Below are 22,901 nucleotides of genomic sequence, written 5' to 3'. Positions count from 1 at the left end.
AGAGCCCTTGAATCCCACGGAATTCCATCCACTGAATTCCCACCATCCTGGGATTCCCAAGCTTTTCCTCAGACATTCCCAAGGATGGAGGATTTTTTTTGGGAATTCCATCCCTGTGTCTCCCCAGGATGAAAATTTTGGGGAATTTTTTTGAGATTTTTGGGAATTTCTTTTGAGGTTTTTTCGGATTTTTTTGAGATTTTTTGGGAATTTTTTTGGAATTTTTTGGGAATTTTTTTGAGATTTTTGGGATTTTTTTTGCAGATTTTTTGGGATTTTTGGAATTTTTGTGATTTTTATTTTTTGGAGATTTTTTGGGGGTATTTTGGGAATTTTTTTGAGATTTTTGGGGAATTTTTTGCAGATTTTTGGGGGATTTTTGGGAATTTTTTTTGAGATTTTTGTAAATTTTTTGGGAATTTTTGTAGAATTTTGGTGGAATTTTTGTGATTTTTGGGATTTTTGGGAATTTTTTTGGGATTTTTGGGGAATTTTTTAGATTTTGGAATTTTTAAAATTTTTTTTAATTTTTGGGGAATCTTTTGGATATTTTTGAGATTTTTTGAGAATTTTTTGAGAATTTTTTGCAGATTTTTTTAAGATTTTTGGGGACTTTTTTGGAGACTTTTGGGGAATTTTTTGGAGATTTTTGGGGATTTTTTTTTTAATTTTATTGAGTTTTTTCTGGAGATTTTTGGGGATTTTTTTGCGATTTTTTGGGGAATTTTCTGGAGATTCTTTGGGAATTTTTTTTAGATTTTTTGGGAATTCGATCCCAGAAATCCAAGAGGATTGAATTCCCGGAATTCCCACAGGGTTTGGCTTCCTGCCTGGGGATCTGCGCCGGGAGTCACCTGGAGGAAACCTTGGAAAAACTGGAGGAATTCGTCAAATCTGATGTTTTCAAGAAATCCCTGGGATTGTTCAGCATCTTCAAGGTGGGAATTTTCACCTGGAATTTTGGGAATTCCCAGGGAATTGCTGAGGGGAAAATCCTGGAGAAATCTGGGATTGGAGGGATGCAGGTGGGGTTTGAGCTCGGGGGGTGGATGGGGAAATGGGGAAAAAATGGGAAAAAATGGGGAAAATGGGGAAATGGGGAAAATAATGGGAAAAATAGTGGGAAAAAATGGGAAAAAATGGGGAAAAATGGGGAAAAAGGGGAAATGGGGAAAATAAGGGGAAAATAATGAGAAAAATAGTGGGAAAAAATGGGAAAAATAAGGGGAAAAATGGGGGAAATGGGGGAAATGGAGGAAAAATGGGGAGAAAATGGGGAAAATAATGGGAAAAAATGGGGAAAATGGGAAAAATAAGGGAAAAAATGGGGAAAATAATGGGGAAAAAATGGGGAAAACAGGGGAAAAAATGGGAAAAGTGGGGGGAAAATAGGAAGAAAATGGGCAAAAAATGGGGGAAAAAATGAGGGAATCCTGGAATTCCATGGGATTCCACTTGAAATCAGGGAATTCCATGGGAAATCTGACTAAAATCAGGGAATTCCATGGGAATCCTACTAAAATCCTGGAATTCTGTGGGAAAACCCTGGAATTCCATGGGAATTCTATTTAAAATCATGGTATTCCAGGGAACCCTGTGAAAAATCCTGGAATTCCACAGCAATCCTACTGAAATCCCGGAATTCCCTGGAATCCCAATTAAAATCATGGAATTCCGTCGAATTCCTGCTAAAATCCTGGAGTTCCATGGAATCCTGGCTGAAGTAAGGAAATTCTGGGAGAATCCTGTTAAAATCCTGGAATTCTGTGGGAATCCTGAGGAAATCCTGGAATTCCTACTAAAATCAGTCGCACAATTCCAAGGAATCGCTGCTAAAATCACGGAATTCTGTGGGAATCCTGCTAAAAATCCCAGAATTCCCAGGAATTCCTATTAAAATCCCACAATTCCGTGGGAATCCCATTGAAACAATCCCGGAATTCTGCGAAATCCCCTCCAAAATCCCAACATTCCAAAGAAATCCCACCAGGAGAAGCCAATGGAATCCTCCACGTCTCCCTTTCCCCAGAATTCCCAGAATTCCCATTTTTCCACATCCACGGAAAACCTGCCTGAAATCCTGGAATTCCTTGGGGGGAAAAAATCCCTTTAAAAGCTCCTAATTCCTCAGAAATTCCCCAAAAACCCCGACAACCCTTTTCCCATCCTTCCCGGCGTTCCCGGAATTCCCCAGATTTCCCAGATTTCCCAAATTTCCCAGATTAATTCCCAGAACTCCCAGAATTCCTGGATTAATTCCCAGAATTCCCCAAATCCCCAGATTTCCCAAATTTCCCCAATTTCCCAGATTCTCCAGAATTCCCAGAATTTCCAGTTTTCTCAAATTCTCTGGAATTCACATTTTTCCTGTTGGAATTCCAATTTTTCCCAAGGGAATTTTGGATTTTCACACCAGAATTTGAGTTTTCCTGGCGGGAAATTCCATTTTTCCTGCCAAAATTTGAGTTTTCCCGCTGGAATTTTCCCTTTTCCCTCTAGAATTTTGCCTTTTGCCTCCAGGATTTTATTTTTCCCGCTGGAATTCCCATTTTTCCCGCCAGAATTCCCACTTTTCCCACCAGAATTCCAATTTTTCCCAGGGAATTTTGGATTTTCCTGCCAGGAAATTCCATTTTTCCTGCCAGAATTTGGGTTTTCCTGCTGGAATTTTCACTTTTCCCTCCAGGATTTTATTTTTCCCGCTGGAATTCCCATTTTTCCCGCTGGAATTCCCATTTTTTTCCGCAGGAAAGGAGCGAGTCAGAGCTGGAGAAAACCAGGAGCTGTTTGGTTCTCTGCTGGGGTCGAGTGGCTCAAGCAGCTCCTCGGGAATTGCTTCATTCCCAGCTGGAATCTCACATCCTGAAAAACCTCCTGCAGCACTTCCACACCAAGGTGAGCCTGGAATTCCTTTCCCGCATTTTTTTTGGGATTTTCCCGGGTTTTCCTGGATTTTTTCCCCATTTTTCCCTGATTTTCCTGGATTTTTCATGGATTTTCCCTGATTTTTGACCAATTTTCCTGGATTTTTCATGGATTTTTCTCACATTTCTTGGATTTTTCCCATGTTTTTCCCGCATTATTTCAGCTCATTTTCTGGGATTTTCCCAGTTTTTTCTCCGATTGTTCCCACTTTTTTCCAAGATTTTTCCTGGGATTTTTCCCAAAGCTTTCCCAGATTTTCCAAGTTTTTTGTTTGACTTTTCCCTTTTTTTTCCTCAGGTTTTTCCCTGATTTTTCCAGATTTTTCCTGGATTTTTCCCAGATTTTTTCCTGCATTTCCCCTGTTTTTTCCCGTATTTTTTTTGCATTTCCCCCTGATTTTTGTGGATTTTTTTCCTGGATTTTTCCTGTTTTTTCTTTGATTTTTCCCACTTTTTTCCTGGAATTTTCCTGTATTTTTCCCAGAGTTTTCTGGACTTTTCCTGGAACTTTTCCCAGATTTTTCCCAGATTTTTCCCAGTTTTTTCCCACATTTTTCTAGATTTCCCCCCGATTTTCCTGGATTTTTCTTGGATTTTTCCCACTTTTTTCCTAGATTTTTCCTGGGATTTTTCCCAGAGTTTCCCCAGATTTTCCCAGTTTTTTCTTTGATTTTTCCCACTTTTTTCCCAGATTTTTTCCTCGGGTTTTTCCCAGATTTTTTCAGATTTTTCCTGCATTTTTCCCCGAACTTTTTCTGCATTTTTCCTGCATTTTTCCTGCATTTTTCCAGATTTTTGCCAGTTTTTTTCCAGGAATCTCTTCAGATTTTTTCATATTTTTTTCCCAGTTTTTTTTTTTTTTTTTTTTTTTTTTTGGCAGATTTTTCCTGGATTTTTCCAGATTCTTCCCAGTTTTTTCCCAGATTTCTCCCATTTTTTTCCTGGATTTTTCCTGGATTTTTCCCATATTTCTCCCAGAATTTTCCCTGATTTTTCCCAGATTTTCCCAGGTTTCATGGTTTTCCCAATGGAATTTCATTTTGTTCTGCTGGGATTTTGGGTTTTTTCGGATGGAATTTTGGTTTTCCCAATGGGAATTTGGGTTTTCCATTGGAATTTCATTTTTTCCCGCTGGGATTTGGGTTTTCTCCATGGAATTTTGGGAGGTTTTTTCCCCTGTGGAATTTTGGTTTTCCTAATGAGATTTTGGCTTTTTTCCTGCTGGAATTTGGTTTTTTTCCAAACGGGATTTCATTTTTCCTGATGGAATTTTATTTTTCCTGCCGGAATTTGGGTTTTCCTGGTGGAATTTTCCTTTTCCTGGTAAAATTTCCATTTTTCCTGATGGAATTTTTGTTTTTCCTGATGGAGTTCAGTTTTTTTTCCCACCAGAATTTCAGTTTTTCCTGCCGGAATTTCGGCTTTTCCCTCTGGAATTTTGGGATTTTCCTGATGGGAATTCTGTTTTTCCGCCCGTTCAGGTTCTGGGGATAAAAGTAGAGACCAAGGTAGGGAATTTTTTCTGGGATTGGCTTTGGAATTTTTTTCCCTCTCTTTCTGCCTTTCGCTCCTCATTCCTGAGCTTTTCCGGGCTGGAATTGCTTCCGGAGGAAACGCCGGAATTCCCGGGAAAAAGGGATGGGAAAAGGTGGCTTGGAGATTCCAGCTGGAATGATCCCAGAATTCCATAATGCTGGAATTCCGTGATCCCAGAATTCCATGATTTTTTAATTCTGGGATCCCGAAATTCCATGATTCCATGAAATTCCATAATTCCGTTATCCCGTTATTCCAGAATTCTGCATTTCCAAAATCTCCTCATTCTGTGATCCCAGAATTCCACAATCCCGGAATTCCATGATCCCATGATTCCAGAATTCCATAATCCTGAAAGTCCAGAATTCCAGAATTCCATTATCCTGTAATTCCATAATTCTGTATTTCCCACAATCCCATAATTCTGTCATCCCAGAATTCCGTAATTTTGTCATTCTGTGATCCCAGAATTCCACAATCCCAGAATTCCATAATCCCAGAATTCCATGATTCCAGGAAATTCCATAATTCTATATTTCCCACCATCCCAGAATTCTGTGATCCCGGAATTCCATAATTCCATAATCCTGGATTTCCATCCTTCCACAATCCCATAATTTTGGAATTCCAGAATTCCACAATTCCACAATTCTGTAATTCCCACAATCCCATAATTCCAAAATCTCCTCATTCTCTGATCCCAGAATTCCACAATCCCGGAATTCTGTAATTCCATAAATTCTGGAATCCCATGATTCCATCATTCCAGGATCCCACGATTCCATAATTCTGTCACTCCATTATCCCGGAATTCCCAAATTCCATAATTCCGGAATTCTCTGATCCCAGAATTCCGTAAGATCCCCCGGAATTCCCGAGCTTCCCGAAGGATCTCGGATCCGTTGGAATTCTCCTTCCCGCCAAACCCGAGCTCTTCCCTCCCATCCCGGAATTCCCAAAATCCATCCTTTTTGGGATGAATCCCGAGTTTTTCCCCATTTTGGGATTTGGGGAATTCCCAAGTTTTTCCATGGAATTTTTCCCTTGGGCTTCACTAACTCCTCTTCCTCTCTGCCACTAACGGCTTCACCGGAATTCCCGGAACTTTTATAGGAATTCCCAGATTTTTTTCTGCTGGAATTCCAGGAATTCCCAGATTTGGCAAAGATTCCCATATTTTTTGGGATTCTGCTGGAATTCCAGGAATTCACTGATTTTTTTTCTGCTGGAATTCCGGGAATTTTCAGATTTGGCCAGGAATTTCCAGATTTTTTTCCTGCTGGAATTCCGGGGATTCCTGGATTTGGGCAAAGATTCCTGGATTTTTCCAGGATTCTGCTGGAATTCCGGGAATTCCTGAATTCTGTTGGGATCTGCTGCCTCATTCCAGGCTTTCCGGGAGCTCCGGGTGGGAATTGGGGTTGGAATTTGGGGTTGGAATTTGGGGTTGGAATTCTGCGGGAATGGTTGGTGGTTAATTAATTTTTAATTGAAAATTGTAATGAGTTAATTAAAATACAATCGTTAATACATTTTAATTTTAAATTTTATTAAAAATTTAAATAAATGAATAACAAATAAGTAATTGTATGAATAGTTGAATCAAGGTATTAAAGTTATTATTAAAATAATGAATAATTGATTAAAAATAATAAAATTACAATTATTTGATATTAAATTCTTAATTAGATAAATAAATAAAAATTAAGTAAGCAAATGAAGAAATTAAAAGCAAATTTAAAAAGTAAATTAATAATTAAGATTATTAAACTGTGAACAATTAATTTTTTAAAAAATAAAACAGTATTAATGCTAATATTAATAAAAAATAAAATAATAATACTGATAGTAACATATATAGGTAAATTATTAATTAATTTCTACTAATAATATCACCAATCGGAATAATTTTATTAACAAGGATTTATTGTTGTTTTATTGTTTTTTAATAGGAATTACATTTAATAATGTTTAATTTAATTGTTGTAATTAAGTTTAATTTAGTATTATTATATGCACAAGTTGATCTGTAATCAGTAACTACTAATTATCATTGCTAATACGATTAATTAGAGTAGTTCTAATGATCTGTTTACTAATTGCTGATCTGTTATGAATATTTATTTATTAATATTATTATAAATTACATTACATTGATTTATTGCCTACCATGAATATTAATTATTTTAGTAATATAAATTACATGCTACTAATTTAATTTTTATTTCTATAAATTACATTAGTATCAATATAAATCCATATTAATCCATCAATTTGTTATTAATATTACATTAATATTCATATGCTCATTAATTACATTAATATTAATTTATCATTTTTGATGGATATTGATGACAACCCATTGATTATTGGATTTTCATCTGATTGGAATAATGAGGGAAGAATTGGATCTGGGAATGTCTGATCAATGTCTAATCAATGTCTGATCAAGGTCTGATCAATATCTGACTGATGTCCAATCAATGTCTAATCAATATCTGATCAATGTCCCATCAATGTCTAATCAATGTCCGATCCCAGAGATCCCAGAGATTCTGATCCTGGAGATCCCAATGCTGGTGATCCCAGAGATCCCAATCATCCCAATCCCGGTGATCCTAACCCCAGGGATCCCAATGATCCAAATCCTGATCCCGACGATCCCAATCCCACTGATCCAAATCCGGTTATCCTGCTGATCCCAATCCCGGTTTCCCGATCCTGCTGATCCTGCCTATCCCAATCCCAATCCCACTGATCCCAATCCCGGTTATTGTAATCCCACTGATCCCACTGATCCCAATTATCCCGGTTATCCCGCTGATCCCGCTGATCCCGATTTTCCCGCAGGACACTTCCCTGAAGCTCAGCCTGATCCGCAGCGTCTCCATGATCAGCCAGGCCCTGGGCAGCTCCGGGAATTGTTCCGGGAATTCTTATTCTGGGAATTATTCCGGGAATTCCGGGATTCAGCCCGGGAATCCTCCCGGGAATTCTGTCGGCATCGCCCGGAAGGCTGAGCTGGTGGCGCTCATGGTGGTGAGCAACTGGGGATACTGGGAGGGACTGGGAGGGACTGGGAGGGACTGGGAATACTGGGAGGAACTGGGATTGGACTGGGAGGGACTGGGAATGGACTGGGAATGGACTGGGAGAGACTGGGAACAGGGACTGGGTGGACTGGGATGGACTGGGATTGGACTGGGAGGGACTGGGAGGGACTGGGAGATACCAGGGGATACTGGGAGGGACTGGGAGGGACCAGGAGGGCACTGGGAGAGTTCTCAGGGATACTGGGGGACACTGGGAGGAACTGGGAGGGATCTGGAGGGGACTGGGAGATACTGGGGGGGAACTGGGATGGACTGGGAACAGGGACTGGGGGGATTGGGGGGACTGGGAAGTACTGGGAGGGACTGGGATGGACTGGGAGGGACTGGGAGGGGAGTGGGGGACACTGGGAAGTACTGGGAGGGACTGGGAGATGCCAGGGGATACTGGGAGGGGATTGGGGGATACTGGGAGAGTCCTTGGGAATACTGGGGGATACTGGGATGGCACTGGGAGGCACTGGGAAGTACTGGGAGGGTACTGGGAGAGACTTGGGGGATACTGGGGGAGTCTGGAGGGATACTGGGGGATACTGGGAGGAACTGGGAGGGACTGGAGGGGACTGGGAGAGACTGGGATTGAACTGGGATGGACTGGGAGAGTCCTTGGGAATACTGGGAGGGACCTGGAGGGCACTGGGAGGCACTGGGAGAGTCATCAGGGATACTGGGAGGAACTGGGAGGGTCCTGGAAGAGACTGGGGGATACTGGGAGGGACTGGGAAGGATCTGTGCAGCACTGGGAGAGTCCTGTGGGGAACTGGGAATACTGGGAGGAACTGGGAGATGCCAGGGGATACTGGGAGGGGATTGGGGGATACTGGGAGAGTCCTTGGGAATACTGGGGGATACTGGGATGGCACTGGGAGGCACTGGGAAGTACTGGGAGGGTACTGGGAGAGACCTCAGGGAAACTGGAGGAGTCTGGAAGGATACTGGGGGATACTGGGAGGAACTGGGAGGGACTGGAGGGGACTGGGAGAGACTGGGATTGAACTGGGATGGACTGGGAGAGTCCTTGGGAATACTGGGGGATACTGGGATGGCACTGGGAGGCACTGGGAGAGACCTGGGGGATACTGGAGGATACTGGGAGGGACTGGGTGGGACTGGGAGGGGAGTGGGGGATACTGGAAGTACTGGGAGCACTGGGAATTTTCCATGGGGAGTCTGGGAATGACAGAGGGAAGGGAATGTGGGAATTCTGGGAATCCTGGGAAATCTGGGAATTCCCACCTGGAGATATCTGGGAATTCCCACCCTGCAGATCTTCCCAGGATCATTCCAGAGGGGAATTCCCACCATTCCCATCATTCCCACCATTCCCACCATTCCCACCATTCCCACCATTCCCATTCTGGCTGTTTTCCCAGGAATTCCTGCGCTCAGAGCCTCCGGAATCTCTGCGGAATCGACTGCGGCAGAGAGCGCTGAGCGCCTGCGCCCACCTGGTGTATCCTTGGGAATTAATTCTGGGAATTCCGGGAATTCCGGAGCCTCTCCGGGGCTGGGATTTTGGGGTTGGGAATTTTGGGGATTTTTTTTTTTTAATTTTTGGGGGGATCTTTTGGGGATTTTGGGGATTTTTGGGGATTTTTTTTTTTCAATTTTTTTTATTTTTGGGACTTTGGGATTTGGGGTTTGGGAATGGGTTGGGATTTGGGATTTGAGATTTGGAATTTGGAATTATTTGGGAGTTTGGGAATGTTTTTGGATTAGGTTTGGAGCTTTTGGATTTTTTCCCAGGCAGGAAATTCCCATTCCCTTCTCCAGAGCCTTTTCCCTCTTTTTCCTCCTTTTCCTCTTCTCCCTTTTCCCCTTTTTTCCTCTCTTCTCCTCTCTTTTCCTCCTTTTCTCTCCCTTTATTTTCCTTCTCTTTTCCTCTCTTTTCCTCTCTTTTCCTCTCTTTTCCTTCTTTCCCTCCTTTTCGTCTTCTTTTCCTTCTTTTTTCCTTCTTTCCCTCCTTCCCCCCCTTTCTTTTCCTTCTCTTTTTCTCCTTTTCCCTCTTTATTTTCCTTCTCTTTTCCCTCTCTTTTCCCTCTTTTCCCTCCTTTTCCCTGTTTTTCCCACTTTTCCCTCTCCTCATCCCCTCCAGCTCCCCAGCATCCCCAAATCCCAAAATCTCCCCTCAACTCCATCCCAAAATCCCTAACAATTACCAGGAATTCTCCCCTTTTTTCAACCTTGGAACTCCCCGGGCAGGAATTCCTGGATTTCCTAGATTTCCCGGGCTGGAATTCCTGGATTTTCTGGCCGGAATGCCCAGATTTCCCGGATTTTCTGGGCTGGAATTCCTGGATTTCCCGGTCAGAATTCCCAGATTTCCTGGATTTCCCGGGCTGGATTTCCCAGATTTCCCAGGCTGGAACTCCTGGATTTCCCAGCCGGAATTCCCAGATTTCCCAGGCTGGAATTCCCAGATTTCCTGGATTTTCCAGGCTGGAATTCCCAGATTTCCCAGATTTCCCCGGCTGGAACTCCCGGATTTCCCGGCCGGAATTCCCAGATTTCCCCGGCTGGAATTCCTGGATTTCCCGGCTGGAATTCCCAGATTTCCCGTGCAGAATTCCCGGATTTTCCCTAATTCCGAGCTCAGAGCCCTGGATCCTCCCCTGGCTGACCCCGAGCGGACGGAGCTGCTGGACACAGCGCTGGGCAGCGTCCTGGGATTGCCGCCGGAATTCCCCGGGAAAAACCGGGAAGAGCCTGGAGCCGAGGCTGGCCAGGTGGGAATTCTGTGGGATTTGGGGAAAATGGGAATTCTGGGAGGGTTTGGGGGAAATGGCTGAATTTCCATTCTCATTCTTCCCATCATTCCCATCATTCCTATTATTCCCATTTTTCCCATTATTCCTCTTTATTCCCATTATTCCATCCCCATTATCCCTATTATTCCTGTTATTCCCATCATTCCCATTCCTATTATTCCCTTTATTCCATTATTCCCATTATTCCCATTTTTCCCATTTTTCCCATTTCCATTCTCATCATTCCTATCATTCCCATTCCTATTATTCCCATTATTCCCATTATTCCCATTTTCCCCAATATTGCTATTATTCCTATTATTCCCATCATTCCCACCATTCCCATTATTCCCTTAATTCCCATTATTCTAATTTTCCCCATTATCCCTATTATTCCCATTATTCCTATTATTCCCATTCCTATTATTCCCATTATTCCATTATTCCCTTTATTCCCATCCCATTCCCATTATTCCTATTATTCTCATTATTCCTATTATTCCCATTCCATTCCCATTCCCATTTTTCCTATTCCATTCCCATTATTCCAATTATTCCCATTATTCCCCTTACATTCCCATTATTCCCATCGTTCCCATCATTCCCATTATTCCCATTATTCCCATTATTCCCATTATTCCCATTTTTCCCATCATTCCCATTCCAGTTTTTCCATCCATTCCCCATTTTCCACCCAATTCCCAGAACTCCCCTCGGGTTTCCCAGTCCTTTTCCCGAAAATCCAGCAGCTGCTTCCCAGATTTTTTCCCTGGAGCTTCCCGAGGCTGGAATTAATGAGATGCTAATGAGGGGGGGAGGGGCAGCTCTGGCTCCGTCTGCCTGGAAAATGGGAATTAAAATTCCTTGTTTTTTCCTGGGTTTTGGGTCCTTTTGGGAGGTTTATCCCAAAAAAAAAAAACAAACTCCCGGAAGTGAGAATTCCGTGGAATTTTTGGGAATTCATCCCAAAAACCAGCAGAAATTCCTGGGATTTTATTCCTTAGGATCCTTTTCCAAACCATCCTGGGATTTCTCAAGGCCTCATCCATGGGAATTCACCCCAAAAATTGGGAAAAAGCCCAAATTCCCTGTTTTTCCTGGGATAATGATGGACTTGATGACTTCCAAGGGTTTTTCCAAACCCAGAATTCCAGGATTTTATTCTTTCCCAAACCATCCTGGGATTTTCAAGGCCTCATCCATGGGAATTCACCCCAAAAACTGGGAAAAAGCCCAAATTTCCAGGTTTTTTTTTCTGGGATTCCACAGCCTGGATGGTCTCAGTGATTCCCAAGGATTTTTCCAAACCCAGAATTCCAGGATTTAATTCTTTCCCAAACCGTCCCGGGATTTTCAAGGCCTCATCCATGGGAATTCACCCCAAAAATTGGGAAAAACCCCAAATTTCCAGGGTTTTTTTCTGGAATTCCATGGCCTGGATGGACTTGGTGAATTCCAAGGGTTTTTCCAACCCCAAAATTCCGGGATTTTCCCAGGATTTGCTCCGGGATGCACTGGCAGCTCTGACTGAGTTGCTCCAAAGTCTCCTCCGGAGGCGACTGACGCCCCACGGGCTGCAGGATGTGTTTGCCGTGAGTTTTTTGGGATTTGGGAATGGTGGGGATGGTGGGAATGGTGGGGAGGGTGGGGATTGAGAATTGGGAATAATGGGGATAATGGGAATAATGGGGATAATGGGGATAATGGGAATAATGGGAATGGGAGTAATGGGAAGAATGGGAATCATAGGAAGAATGGGAAAAATGGGAGTAATGGGAATGGAATGGGAAGAATAGGAAGAATGGGAATTGGGAATAGGAATGATGGGAATGTTGGGGATACGAATGGGAATTGGGAATAATGGGAATAATGGGAATTGGGAATGGAGATGGGAATGGAGATGGGAATGATGGGAATGGGAATAATGGGAATGATGGGAATGATGGGAATTGGGAATGGAGATGGAATGGGAATGGGAATAATGGGAATACAAATGGGAATTGGGAATAATGGGAATAATGGGAATAATGGGAATAATGGGAATAATGGGAATAATGGGAATGGAATGGGAATAATGGGAAAAATAGGAATAATGGGAACAATGGGAATGGGAAGAATTGGAATAATGGGAATAATGGGGATGGGATTGGGAATGGGAAGAATTAGAATAATGGGAATTGGGAATTGGGAATTGGGAGATTCCCAGGAGTGGCTGAGGCAGCTCATCCCAGAGAAAAGCAGGATCAGGGAGATGATCCCGGGGGAATTTCGGGAATATTCCCCCTGGAAGGAGCAGCCCAGCCTGGAATTCCCATTCCCCGCTGGAATCCCCATTCCATCCCGGAATTCCCGGATTTTCCGCCCCGTTCCCAGCATTTAGGGCCCTGGATCAAATCCCCGCGGGAGCAGGAGAGGCAGAGGGCGATGGCAGTCAGCAAATCCCTGCTGCAGTTCTACCTGGAGAAGCTCCAAGTCAGCGTGAGTGGCTGAGAATTCCCAAAATTCCGAGCCTCGGGAATGAGGCTGAGCTGCTCCTGTTCCCATTGGATCCATTCCCAATTCCATTCCCATTATTCCCATTCCCGTACCATTCCCAATTCCCATTCCCATTCCATTCCCATTCCAATCCCATTCCCATTATTCCCATTATTCCCATTATTCCCATTATTCCCATTATTCCCATTATTCCCATTATCCCCATTCCCATTATTCCCATCCCATCCCAATTCCATTATTCCCATTATTCCCACTTCGTTCTCATTCCCATCCCCATTCCCCTTACTCCCATCCCATTCCTATTATTCCCATTATTCCCATTATTCCCATTATTCCCATTTATTCCCATTCCCATTCCTGTTTGATTTGCATTCCCATTCCCATTCTTCCCACTATTCCTATTATTCCATTATTCCCATCATTCCTATAATTCCCATTCCCATAATTCCCACCTCCATTCCCATTCCCATCATTCCCATTATTCCCATCATTCCCATTTTTCCCATTTTTCCCATATTTTTCCCATTTTTCCCATCATTCCCATTATTCCCATTTTTCCCATTATTCCCATTTTTCCCATTATTCTCATTATTCTCATTCCTAATTCCCTTCCCATTCCATCCCATTATTCCCATTATTCCCATTCCATTCCCATTATTCCCATCCCCATTATTTCCATATTTTTTAATTTTTCCCATTATTCCCATTCCTATTCTCATTCCCATTCCCATCTCAATCCCCAAACCTGGAATTTTTCCTATTCCCATTATTCCCGATATTCCTGTTATTCCCAATATTCCCATCATTCCCAATCCCATCATTCCCTTCATTCCCACCATTCCCATTCCCAAAATTCCCAATTTCCCCCATTTCCCAGAGCGTCACTCCGTTCCACACACTCAGCCTTCATTCCCACCAATCCCACCATTCCCAAAATTCCCAAAATTCCCAATTTCCCCCTTTCCCAGAGCGTGACTCCGTTCCACACGCTCAGCCTCCATTCCCACCAATCCCACCAATCCCAAAATTCCCAATTTTCCCAGAGCGTGACTCCGTTCCACACGCTCAGCCTGCTGCTGGCTCTGCTCTCCCCTCGCTGCTCCGACGGAATTCCCGAAATCCGCAGAGACGCCGTCGAGTGCGTTCGCTGCCTGCTCTACATCCAGCTCGGATACCAAGGTGGGATTTGGGAATTTTTGGGAATTTTTTGGGAATTTTGGGGATTTTTTGGGAATTTTTGGGGGATTTTTTGGGAATTTTTTGGGAATTTTGGCAGATTTTTTGGGAATTTTTGGGAATTGTGGATTGCATTCACTCCCTGCTCTACATCCAGCTCGGCTACCAAGGTGGGATTTAGGGAATTTTGGGGAATTTTGGGAATTTTTTGGGAATTTTTTGGGGGAATTTTGGGGAATTTTTTTTATTTTTTGGGAATTTTTTGGGAATTTTTTGGAATTTTTGGGAATTGTGGATTGCGTTTGCTTCATGCTCTACATGCAGCTCTGCTACCAAGGTGGGAGTTTTGGGGATTTCAGGGATTTTTTGGGAATTTTTTTGGGGATTTTTGGGGAAATTTTTGGGATTTTTTGGGAATTTTGGGGGAATTTTTTTGGGAATTTTTGGGAATTTTGGATTGCGTTTGCTCCCTGCTCTACATCCAGCTCTGCTACCAAGGTGGGAGTTTTGGGGAATTTTGGGGATTTTTTGGGGAAATTTTGGGAATTTTTGGGGAATTTTTTGGGAGTTTTTGAGAATTTTGGGGATTTTTTGGGAAGTTTTTGGGGATTTTTTTGGTGAATTTTTTTTGATTCTGAGGAATTTTAGGGGAATTTTTTGAGAATTTTTGGGAATTTTTTTTTGGAATTTTGGGGATTTTTCGGGGAGAATTTTTGGGAATTTTTGGGGGATTTTTTGGGAATTTTCGGGGGAATTTTTGGGAATTTTGGGTCTTGGGGAAATTTGGGGCGTTTGGGAAATTTTGGGGAATTTTTGGAGAATTTTTCTGAATTTTTGGGAACTTTTTCCAGATTTTTCCCACCGGAAAATGGGAAAATTCCCTTTTCCAACCCCAGCCTCACACCTCCATTTCATTCGGATTTTTTTTTTTTTTTTGCTTTCTTCAGATTTTTTGGGGTTTTTTAAAGGCTTTTTTTTGGCTGTTTTTTTGGGTTTTTTCAGAGTTTTTTTCATTTTCTTTTCAGGTTTTTTTTTCAGGTTTTCTGTCAGGTTTTTTCAGGGTTTTTTTTCAGGGTTTTTTTCAGTTCTATTTCGGGGTTTTTTCAGGTTTTTTTCAGGTTTTCTTTCAGGTTTTTTCGGGTTCTTTTTCGGGTTTTTTCTGGTTTTTTTCGGGTTTTTTGGGATTTAGGAATATTTTCCGGCAATTCTCCGACTCTCCACAAGAGGTCGCTGCTGCCCTTCGCAATTCGGGAATTTCCGAATTCCATGGAATTCCAGGAGTTTTTGGGGTTCAATCTCCACCCCAATTCCAGATTTTTGGAGTTCCCCATTTTTTCCAGGATTTTGGGATATTTTTCCCGATTTTCCACTTGGATTCTTCTCTTTCCTTCCCAAAAATTTCTGGGAAATTCCCAAAAATCTGGAATTCTGTGGCCTGGATGGACTCAGTGACCTCCAAGGGTTTTTCCAAGCCCAAAATTCCAGGATTTTCTTCTTTCCCAAACTATTCCAGGATATCCAAGGCTGCATCCTCAGGAATTCACCCCAAAAAATCAGGAAAATTGCCCAAATTCCCATTTTTTTCTGGGATCACGATGGAATTGTTGACTTCCAAGAGTTTTTCCAAGCCTGGAATTCCAAGATTTTCTTCTTTACCAAACTATTCTGGGATTTCCAAGGTTTCATCCTCAGGAATTCACCCCAAAAACTGGGAAAACCCCAAATTTTCGGCGTCAAATCCCAGGAATTCTCTCCCCATTCCAGGTTTTTCCCGGGATCACCGGGATGAGCTGCTGGAAGAGTTGGAATCACTCAAGGAAAAGCTGGAAAATCCAGATTTCTCCGTCCTTTTCCACACCTGCACCAGGATGGCCTCGGTGAGAGAGAGCTGGGAATCCTGGAATTCCAATTGGGAATGGCTGGAATTGGGAATGGTGGGAATTATAATTGGGAATGGCTGGAATTCCATCTGGGAATGACCAGAATTGGGAATGGCTGGAATTCTGAATGGGAATCACCAGAATTCCATCTGGGAATGTCTGGAATTCCCAAGGCTGGGAAAGCTCAGCTCCAATCCCAGCCATTCCTGGATCTTCCCAAGGCAATTCCCAACCTCATCCCACATTCCCAGGGATCCTGGAATGTCCAAGCCATGTGGGAATATTCAATCCCTCTGGGAATGTCCATTCCCATTCCAGTCCCATTATTCCCATTATTCCCATTATTTCTATTATTCCCATTCCCATTCCATTCCCATGATTGCCAACATTCCCATTCTATTCCCATTATTCCCATTGCATTATTTCCATTATTCCCAGTATTAATTCCCATTTTTCCCATTCCATCCTCATTTCCATTATTCACTTTATTCCCATATTCCCATCATTCCCATCAGTCCCATCATTCCCATTATTCCCATTCTTCCCATTCCATTCCCATAATTCCCATAATTGCCATAATTCCAATAATTCCCATTATTCCCATTCCCATTTTCCCATCATTCCCATCATTCCCCTCATTCCCAATATTCCCATTATTAATTCCCATCATTTCTATCATTCCCATCATTCCCCATAATTCCCATTATTCCTATTATTCCCATTCCATTCCCATTATTCCCATTATTTCCATAGTCCCATTCCCACCATTCCCATTATTCCCCATAATTCCCATTATTCCTATTCTTCCCATCATTCTCATCCCCAATCCCATTCCCAATCCCAGGATTTTTCCCAATTTTTATTCCCATTTTTTATTCCCATTTTTCCTGTTTTTTTCCACCCCCAGGTGATCGGGAAGCGAATTCCTCCGGAGCAAATCCCGAATTTCCTCTTCTCCCTCTTCGAAGGACTGGAGGATCCGGATGGGAATTGTTCCCGAGCTGCAGCCGTGATCCTGAATTCCCTGCTGAGGGAGAGAGGGGGAATCCTGCAGGAAAAGGTGGGATTCCCAAAAAAATCCCAGGAAAAGTCCCAGAAAAAATCCAGGAAAAAATCCCGGAAAAAATCCCGGAGAAATTCCTGGAAAAACTCCCAGAGTTTGGGGTTTAAAAGGAGAATTTTGGGAATTTTGGCATGGGATGGGATGGGAATTTTGGGGTGGAATTCCTGCAGGAAAAGGTGGAATTCCCAAAAAAATCCCGGAAAAAATCCTGGAGAAATTCAGTGAGAAATTCCCGGAAAAATTCATGGGGAAATTCACAAAATTTGGAGCTTTAAAAGGGGAATTTTGGGGTGGGATGGGAAGGGAATTTTGGGATGGAATCCTGGCAGGAAAAGGTGGAATTCCAGAAAAAATCCCAGAAAAATTCATAGGGTTTAGGGAGGATTTTTTGGGAATGTTCTGCATGGAGTGGGAATGAAATGGGAATGATGGGAATGAAATGGGAATAATGGGAATCATGGAATGGGAATGGGAATAATAAGAATAATGGGAATGAAATGGGAATGGGAATGATGGGAATGGGAATAATGGGAATAATAAGAATGATGGGAATAATGGAAATTATAGGACTGAGAATGGGAATAATGGGAATAATGGGAATGAAATGGGAATAATGGGAATCATGGGATAGGATTGAGATCCAAATGATCTCTCAGGGATTTTCCAACTCCAACCATCCCACAGTTCCCTTTTTTCCCAGGAATCTCCCAACCAGCAAATCCCAAACCCCCCAGAATTCCTTCCCTCAATCCCAAAATCCCAAAAAAACTCCCAAAATCCCAATTTTTTCCCGCAGATTCCCGACCTGCTGGGCGTCATCCACTCCAAGCTGGAATTGTTGGATTCGGAAAACCTCCGGAAATCCCTTCAGCAATCAGTTCTGCTCCTGGCTCTGCAGCATCCCGAAATTGTGGTTTCCTCCCTGCTGGGGAACTCCCTGCCCTTCGACAGGTTGGGAAGTGTAAATCCCTGGATTTGGGAGGATTTCAGGGAATTTTTGGGGTTGTTGGGGTGGAAAATTGGGAATTTCGCTGTGGGAGAAGTTGTTTCTCCTGGAGATGTGGATTTCCTATTGAGAGTTGATTTTTGGGGATTTTTCCAAGCAGAAAATTGGGAATTTTGCTTTGGGAGAAGCTGGTTTTCCCCAGAGCTCTGATTTCTCTCAGGAGTTGATTTTTAGGGATTTTTCTAATGAAAAAATTGGGAATTTCACTGTGGGAGAAACCACTTTTCCCAGAGATGTGGATTTCCTATTGAGAGTTGATCTTTAGGGAGTTCTCCAGCTGTTTCCCACCAGAAAATTGGGAATTTTGCTCTGGATGCAGCTGTTATTCCCGAATTTCCCTTTTTTCCCTTTTCCCAGAATTACCAAAATTCCCTTTTTTTTCTTTCCCAGAATTCCCAAAATTCCTGATTTTTTTCCCTTTTCCTGGAATTCCTGAAATTCCTGTTTTTTCTCAAAATTCTTATTTTTTTCCCCAGAATCCCCAAAATCCCATTTTTTCCCCCAGAATACCCAAAATTCCCTTTTTTTTCCCCAAAATTCCCTTTTCCCCCCCCCAGAATTCCAAAATTCCTGGTTTTTCCCCCCCCAGCCACACCCACACCATGTGGCAATCTCTGAGCTCTGAAGCTTCTCTGACTTCCCAAATCCTGGAGAATCTTCTGGAAAAGAATTCCCAAAGTTCCTGACTTTTTTCCCCCAAAGTTCCCAATTTTTTCCAAAAATTCCTATTTTTTCCCCCAAAAATCTCTTTTTTTCCCCATTATTCCCACTTTTTCCCCCAAAATTCCCATTTTTTCCCCAGAATTCCCATTTTTTCCCCCAAAATTCCCGTTTTTTCCTCCCCCAGCCACACCCGCACCATGTGGAGATCTCTTGGCTCAGAAGCTTCTCTGACTTCCCAAATCCTGGAGAATCTCCTGGAGAAGTTAAGTCGAGAAATTCCCTTCCGGGAGAGCAAAACCTTCCTGCTGGGCAGTGCTGCTGAGAGAACTGCCACACCGCTCAGCCTGGCTGTGAGTATTCCTGGGAAAAATTCCCAAAAATCCACGGAAAAATTCCCAGGGAATTTCCCAAAATAATTCCCAAAAAAATTCCCGAAAGATTCCCCAAAAAATTCCCAAGAAAATAGCCCAAAATTCCCCCAAAAATTCCTGAGGAATTCCCAAATGATTCCCCAAAAAATTCCCAAGAAATTCCCAAGAAATTCCCAAAGAATTCCCAAAAAAATTCCCCCAAAAATTCCCAAGGAATTCACCAAAAAAATCTCCAAAATTCCTGAAAAGTTCCCAAGGAATTCCCAAAAAATCCCAAAAAATTCCTTAAAAATTCCCATGGCATTCCCAAGGAATTTCTAAAAAAATCCCATTAAATTCCTAAAAAGTTCCCAAGGAATTCCCAGAGTTTGAAGGTTCATTGGGATCCAGGAAAAGGGGGGAAATCCTGGAGAATCCTCATGGAATTTTGGGAATTTTGGGATGGGTTGGGATGGGATTCGTGGGATTTAGGGGTTTTATGGGATTTCTGGGATTTATGGGATAAGATCCAAAGGATGGGATTTCTGGGATTTTTGGGATTTCCAGCTCTCCATTCCCAAGGAATATTTGCATTTCAGCCAATCCAAATCCCAAAAAAAGAAAATAAAAAAATCCCAAACTGCCTTGGGAGATTTTCAACTGGAAAAAAGCTGGAAAAATCCCAATTCCCTTTTCCTCCTCCTCAGCACTGACTGGGATTCATTCCCACCCTAAACATTCCTGAATTATCCCAGGAAATTCCAGCTTTGGGAATCACATCTGGGATTGATTCCCACCCCACACTTTGGGTTTAGGGTCTGGAAATCCTTGGGAATGAGGGAATCATTCCCAAAAAATGTGGGAATAATTCCCGGGGAATCAGGGAATGATTCTCACCCCTCAATTCAGATTTTAGGGTCTGGAAAACCTCAGAAATCAGGGAAAAATTCCGAGGGAACCAGGAAATAATTTCTAGGGAAAATCAGGGAATAATTCCCACCCCCAAAACTCCAAAAACTTTGGGATTTTAGGGTCTGGAAAACCTTGGGAATGAGGGAATAATTCCTAGGGAAAATTAGGGATTAATTCCACCCCACAATTCGGATTTTAGGGTCTGGAAAAACTTGGGCATCAGGGAATAATTCCTGGAGAATCAGGGAATAATTTCCACCCCACACTTTGGGTTTAGGGTCTGGAAAACCTTGGGAATTTGGGAATAATTCCTAGGGAATCAGGGAACAATTCCCACCCCGAAAATTCGGATTTTAGGGTCTGGAAAAACTCGGAAATCAGGGAAAAATTCCTAGAAAATCAGGGAAAAAACCAAATCCCAGTCATTTCCATCAGGGGTTAACCTCAGGCCGCCTGGCCGGGCGGAAAACTCCTTTTCCGAGTGTTTTTCCCGGGGGATTCCCAAGTTTTCCACCCCACAGTTTGGGTTTTAGGGTCTGGAAATCCTTGGGAATGAGAGAATAATTCGTAGGGAATCTGGGATTAGTTCCTGGGGAATCAGGAAGTAATTTCTAGGGAAAATTCGGGATTAATTTGCACCCCAAAATTCAGATTTTAGGGTCTGGAAAACCTTGTAAATCAGGGAAAAATTCCTAGGAAATCAGGGAAAAATTCGGGAAAAAGCCAAATCCCATTCAGCTCCATCAGGGGTTAAGCTGGGGCCGCCTGGCCGGGCGGAAAACTCCTTTTCCGAGTGTTTTTCCCGGGAGATTCCCGTTTTCCCGCTGCCTCCGCAGGCCACGTGCGCGCTGGATGAGCTCATGTCTGTGCCGGAGGCTGCGGCTGCGGTTTTGGAGAAATTCCCGAAGCTTTTCCAGGCGCTGCTGATCCGCCTGGGATGCTCCGTGGGCGTCCAGATCCCCAAATTCCTGCTGGGAACCAGGGAGAGGAGGAACCTCCAGCCCTGCAGGTGACCTGGAGGGGAAAAGGGGGAGAAAAGGGGAAAAAGGGGGGAAAAAAGGGAAAAAAGGAAAAGGGGAAAAATGGGGAAAAAAATGGGAAAAAGGGGAAAAAGGGGAAAAGGGGAAAAAAAAGGGAAAAAAGGAAAAGGGGAAAAAGGGGGAAAAATGGGGAAAAGGGGAAAAAGGGGAAAATGGGGGAAAATGGGGAAAAATGGGGGAAATGGGGAAAATGGGGAAAGGGAAAAAAATGGGAAAAGGGAAAAAGGGAGAAAAGGGGAAAAAGGAAAAAGGGGAAAAAGGGGAAAAGGGAAAAGAAAAAAGAAAGGAGAAAAGGGTGAAAGGGGAAAAGGGGAAAAAGGGGGAAAAGGGGAAAAGGGAAAAACAGAAAAGGGAAAAAGGGAAAAAAGGGAAAAAGGGAAAAAAGGGGAAAAGGGGAAGGAAAGGAAAGGAGGGGAAAGGAAGGAAAAGGAAAAGGAAAAGGAGGAAAAGGAAAAGGAAAAGGAAAAGGAAAAGGAAAAGGAAAAGGAAAAGGAAAAGGAAAAGGAAAAGGAAAAGGAAAAGGAAAGAGAAGAGGGAAAAGGAAAGGGAAAAGGGGGAATCAGGATGGGGGGAATAAAGAGGGTGGGATGATGGGATTGATGGGAATTATGGGATGGAGCGGGATGGGATTTATGGGATTTATAGGATTCATAGCATGGGATGGGATTTATGGGATGGGATTGATGGGCTTTATGAGATTTTTGGGATTTATGAGAATATGGAATTTATGGGATGGGATGGGATGGGATGGGATGAGAAAGGATTTATGTGATTTATGGGATTTTTGGGATTTATGGGATTTTTGGGATTTATGGGATCCATGGGCTAATGGGATGGGATGGACACCAAGGGCTGGGACTGGGGAGTTGGGAATTTGGGAAGCAGCGCTGGGATGGAGCCTCCGGAGCAGGAGATTCCCAAAAAAAGGAGCAGCAGGGATTGGATTCCCAGGAAACCTGGAATTGTCCCAGGCAGGGCAGAGAACCCTGGGATTGTGGGAATTGTTGGGAATGGGATCATCCCAGAATCCCTTCCAGCCCAAACCATTCCGGGATTTCCCAGGATTTCCCAGGATTTCCCATCAGCAGCCTTTAATTAATCCCTAATTAATCCTGGGAATCCCCAGAGGCTCCTGGGATGCTCCAAGTTTTCCAGGTTTTCCACAGAATTTTTCCATTCCCATTCCTCATCCTGCTTTTCCCTTGGCCCAGTGGGAATATTTGGGATAAATCCCAGTGGGAATATTTGGGATAAATCCCAATGAGAATATTTGAGATAAATCCCAGTGGGAATGTTTGGGATAAATCCCAGGGGGAATATTTGGGACAAATCTTAATGGGAATGGTCAGGATAAATCCCAGTGGGAATGTTCAGGATGAATCCCAACAGGAATATTTGGGATAAAATGTAATGGAAATATTTGGGATAAATTTCACTGGGAATATTGGGGAAAAATCCCAATGAGAATATTCAGGACAAACCCCAATGGGAATATTTGGGATAAATCCCAATTTGGATCAATCCCAATGTGAATATCCAGGATAAATCCCAATGGAAATATTCAGGAAAAATCCCAGTGGGAATATTCAGGATAAATCCCAGTTTGGATGAATCCCAATGCAAATATCCAGGATAAATCCAAATGGGAATATTCAGGATAAATCCCGATGAGAATATTAGGGAAAAATCCCAATGGGAATATTTGGGATCAATCCCAATTTGGATGAATCCCAATGCAAATATTCAGGATAAATCCCAATGCGAATATTCCCAACAATTCCCACTGGGAATATTCCCACCAATCCCCCCGGAGCCATTCCAGCCCGGCAGCTCGGACGGAATCCCAAATTCCCCATCCCAGATTTCCTCCGTGGGTGGGATCAGCTCCCCTGCCCTCCCCGCCGGCCAGGATTCCTCCCTGGCTGCTCTTCCCGGTGTTTTGACGGAATTGCAGATGTTTTCCAGATGTTGCTCCGAGGCAGAAAAAATCCCAACCCC

General features: G+C 43.0%; 1 protein-coding gene across 3 annotated transcripts in view; it reads left to right on the top strand.

The window, feature by feature from the left end:
* Positions 1-22,901, top strand: part of MROH1 (maestro heat like repeat family member 1) — a 58,085-nt gene that overhangs the window by 24,020 nt on the left and 11,164 nt on the right. For 2 of the 3 annotated variants that reach the window (XM_085053912.1, XM_085053913.1), the window contains 14 exons: positions 816-938; positions 2,749-2,895; positions 4,406-4,432; positions 7,311-7,499; positions 8,944-9,023; positions 10,167-10,296; positions 11,814-11,909; positions 12,691-12,795; positions 13,857-13,992; positions 15,754-15,866; positions 16,777-16,929; positions 17,729-17,883; positions 18,786-18,951; positions 20,700-20,872. In XM_085053912.1, the coding sequence (XP_084910038.1) occupies positions 816-938; positions 2,749-2,895; positions 4,406-4,432; positions 7,311-7,499; positions 8,944-9,023; positions 10,167-10,296; positions 11,814-11,909; positions 12,691-12,795; positions 13,857-13,992; positions 15,754-15,866; positions 16,777-16,929; positions 17,729-17,883; positions 18,786-18,951; positions 20,700-20,872 (1,793 nt within the window). The remainder of the gene's footprint in view (positions 1-815; positions 939-2,748; positions 2,896-4,405; positions 4,433-7,310; positions 7,500-8,943; positions 9,024-10,166; positions 10,297-11,813; positions 11,910-12,690; positions 12,796-13,856; positions 13,993-15,753; positions 15,867-16,776; positions 16,930-17,728; positions 17,884-18,785; positions 18,952-20,699; positions 20,873-22,901) is intronic. The other variant, XM_085053914.1, reaches the window with a different exon arrangement.

The sequence above is a fragment of the Lichenostomus cassidix genome, chromosome 2 (genome assembly GCF_008360975.1).
Source record: "Lichenostomus cassidix isolate B80296 chromosome 2, HeHo_3.0, whole genome shotgun sequence".
Taxonomy (NCBI): Eukaryota; Metazoa; Chordata; class Aves; order Passeriformes; family Meliphagidae; genus Lichenostomus; species Lichenostomus cassidix.
The sequence above is the reverse complement of the archived record's forward strand: the minus strand, read 5'-3'. Positions and strand labels throughout refer to the sequence as shown.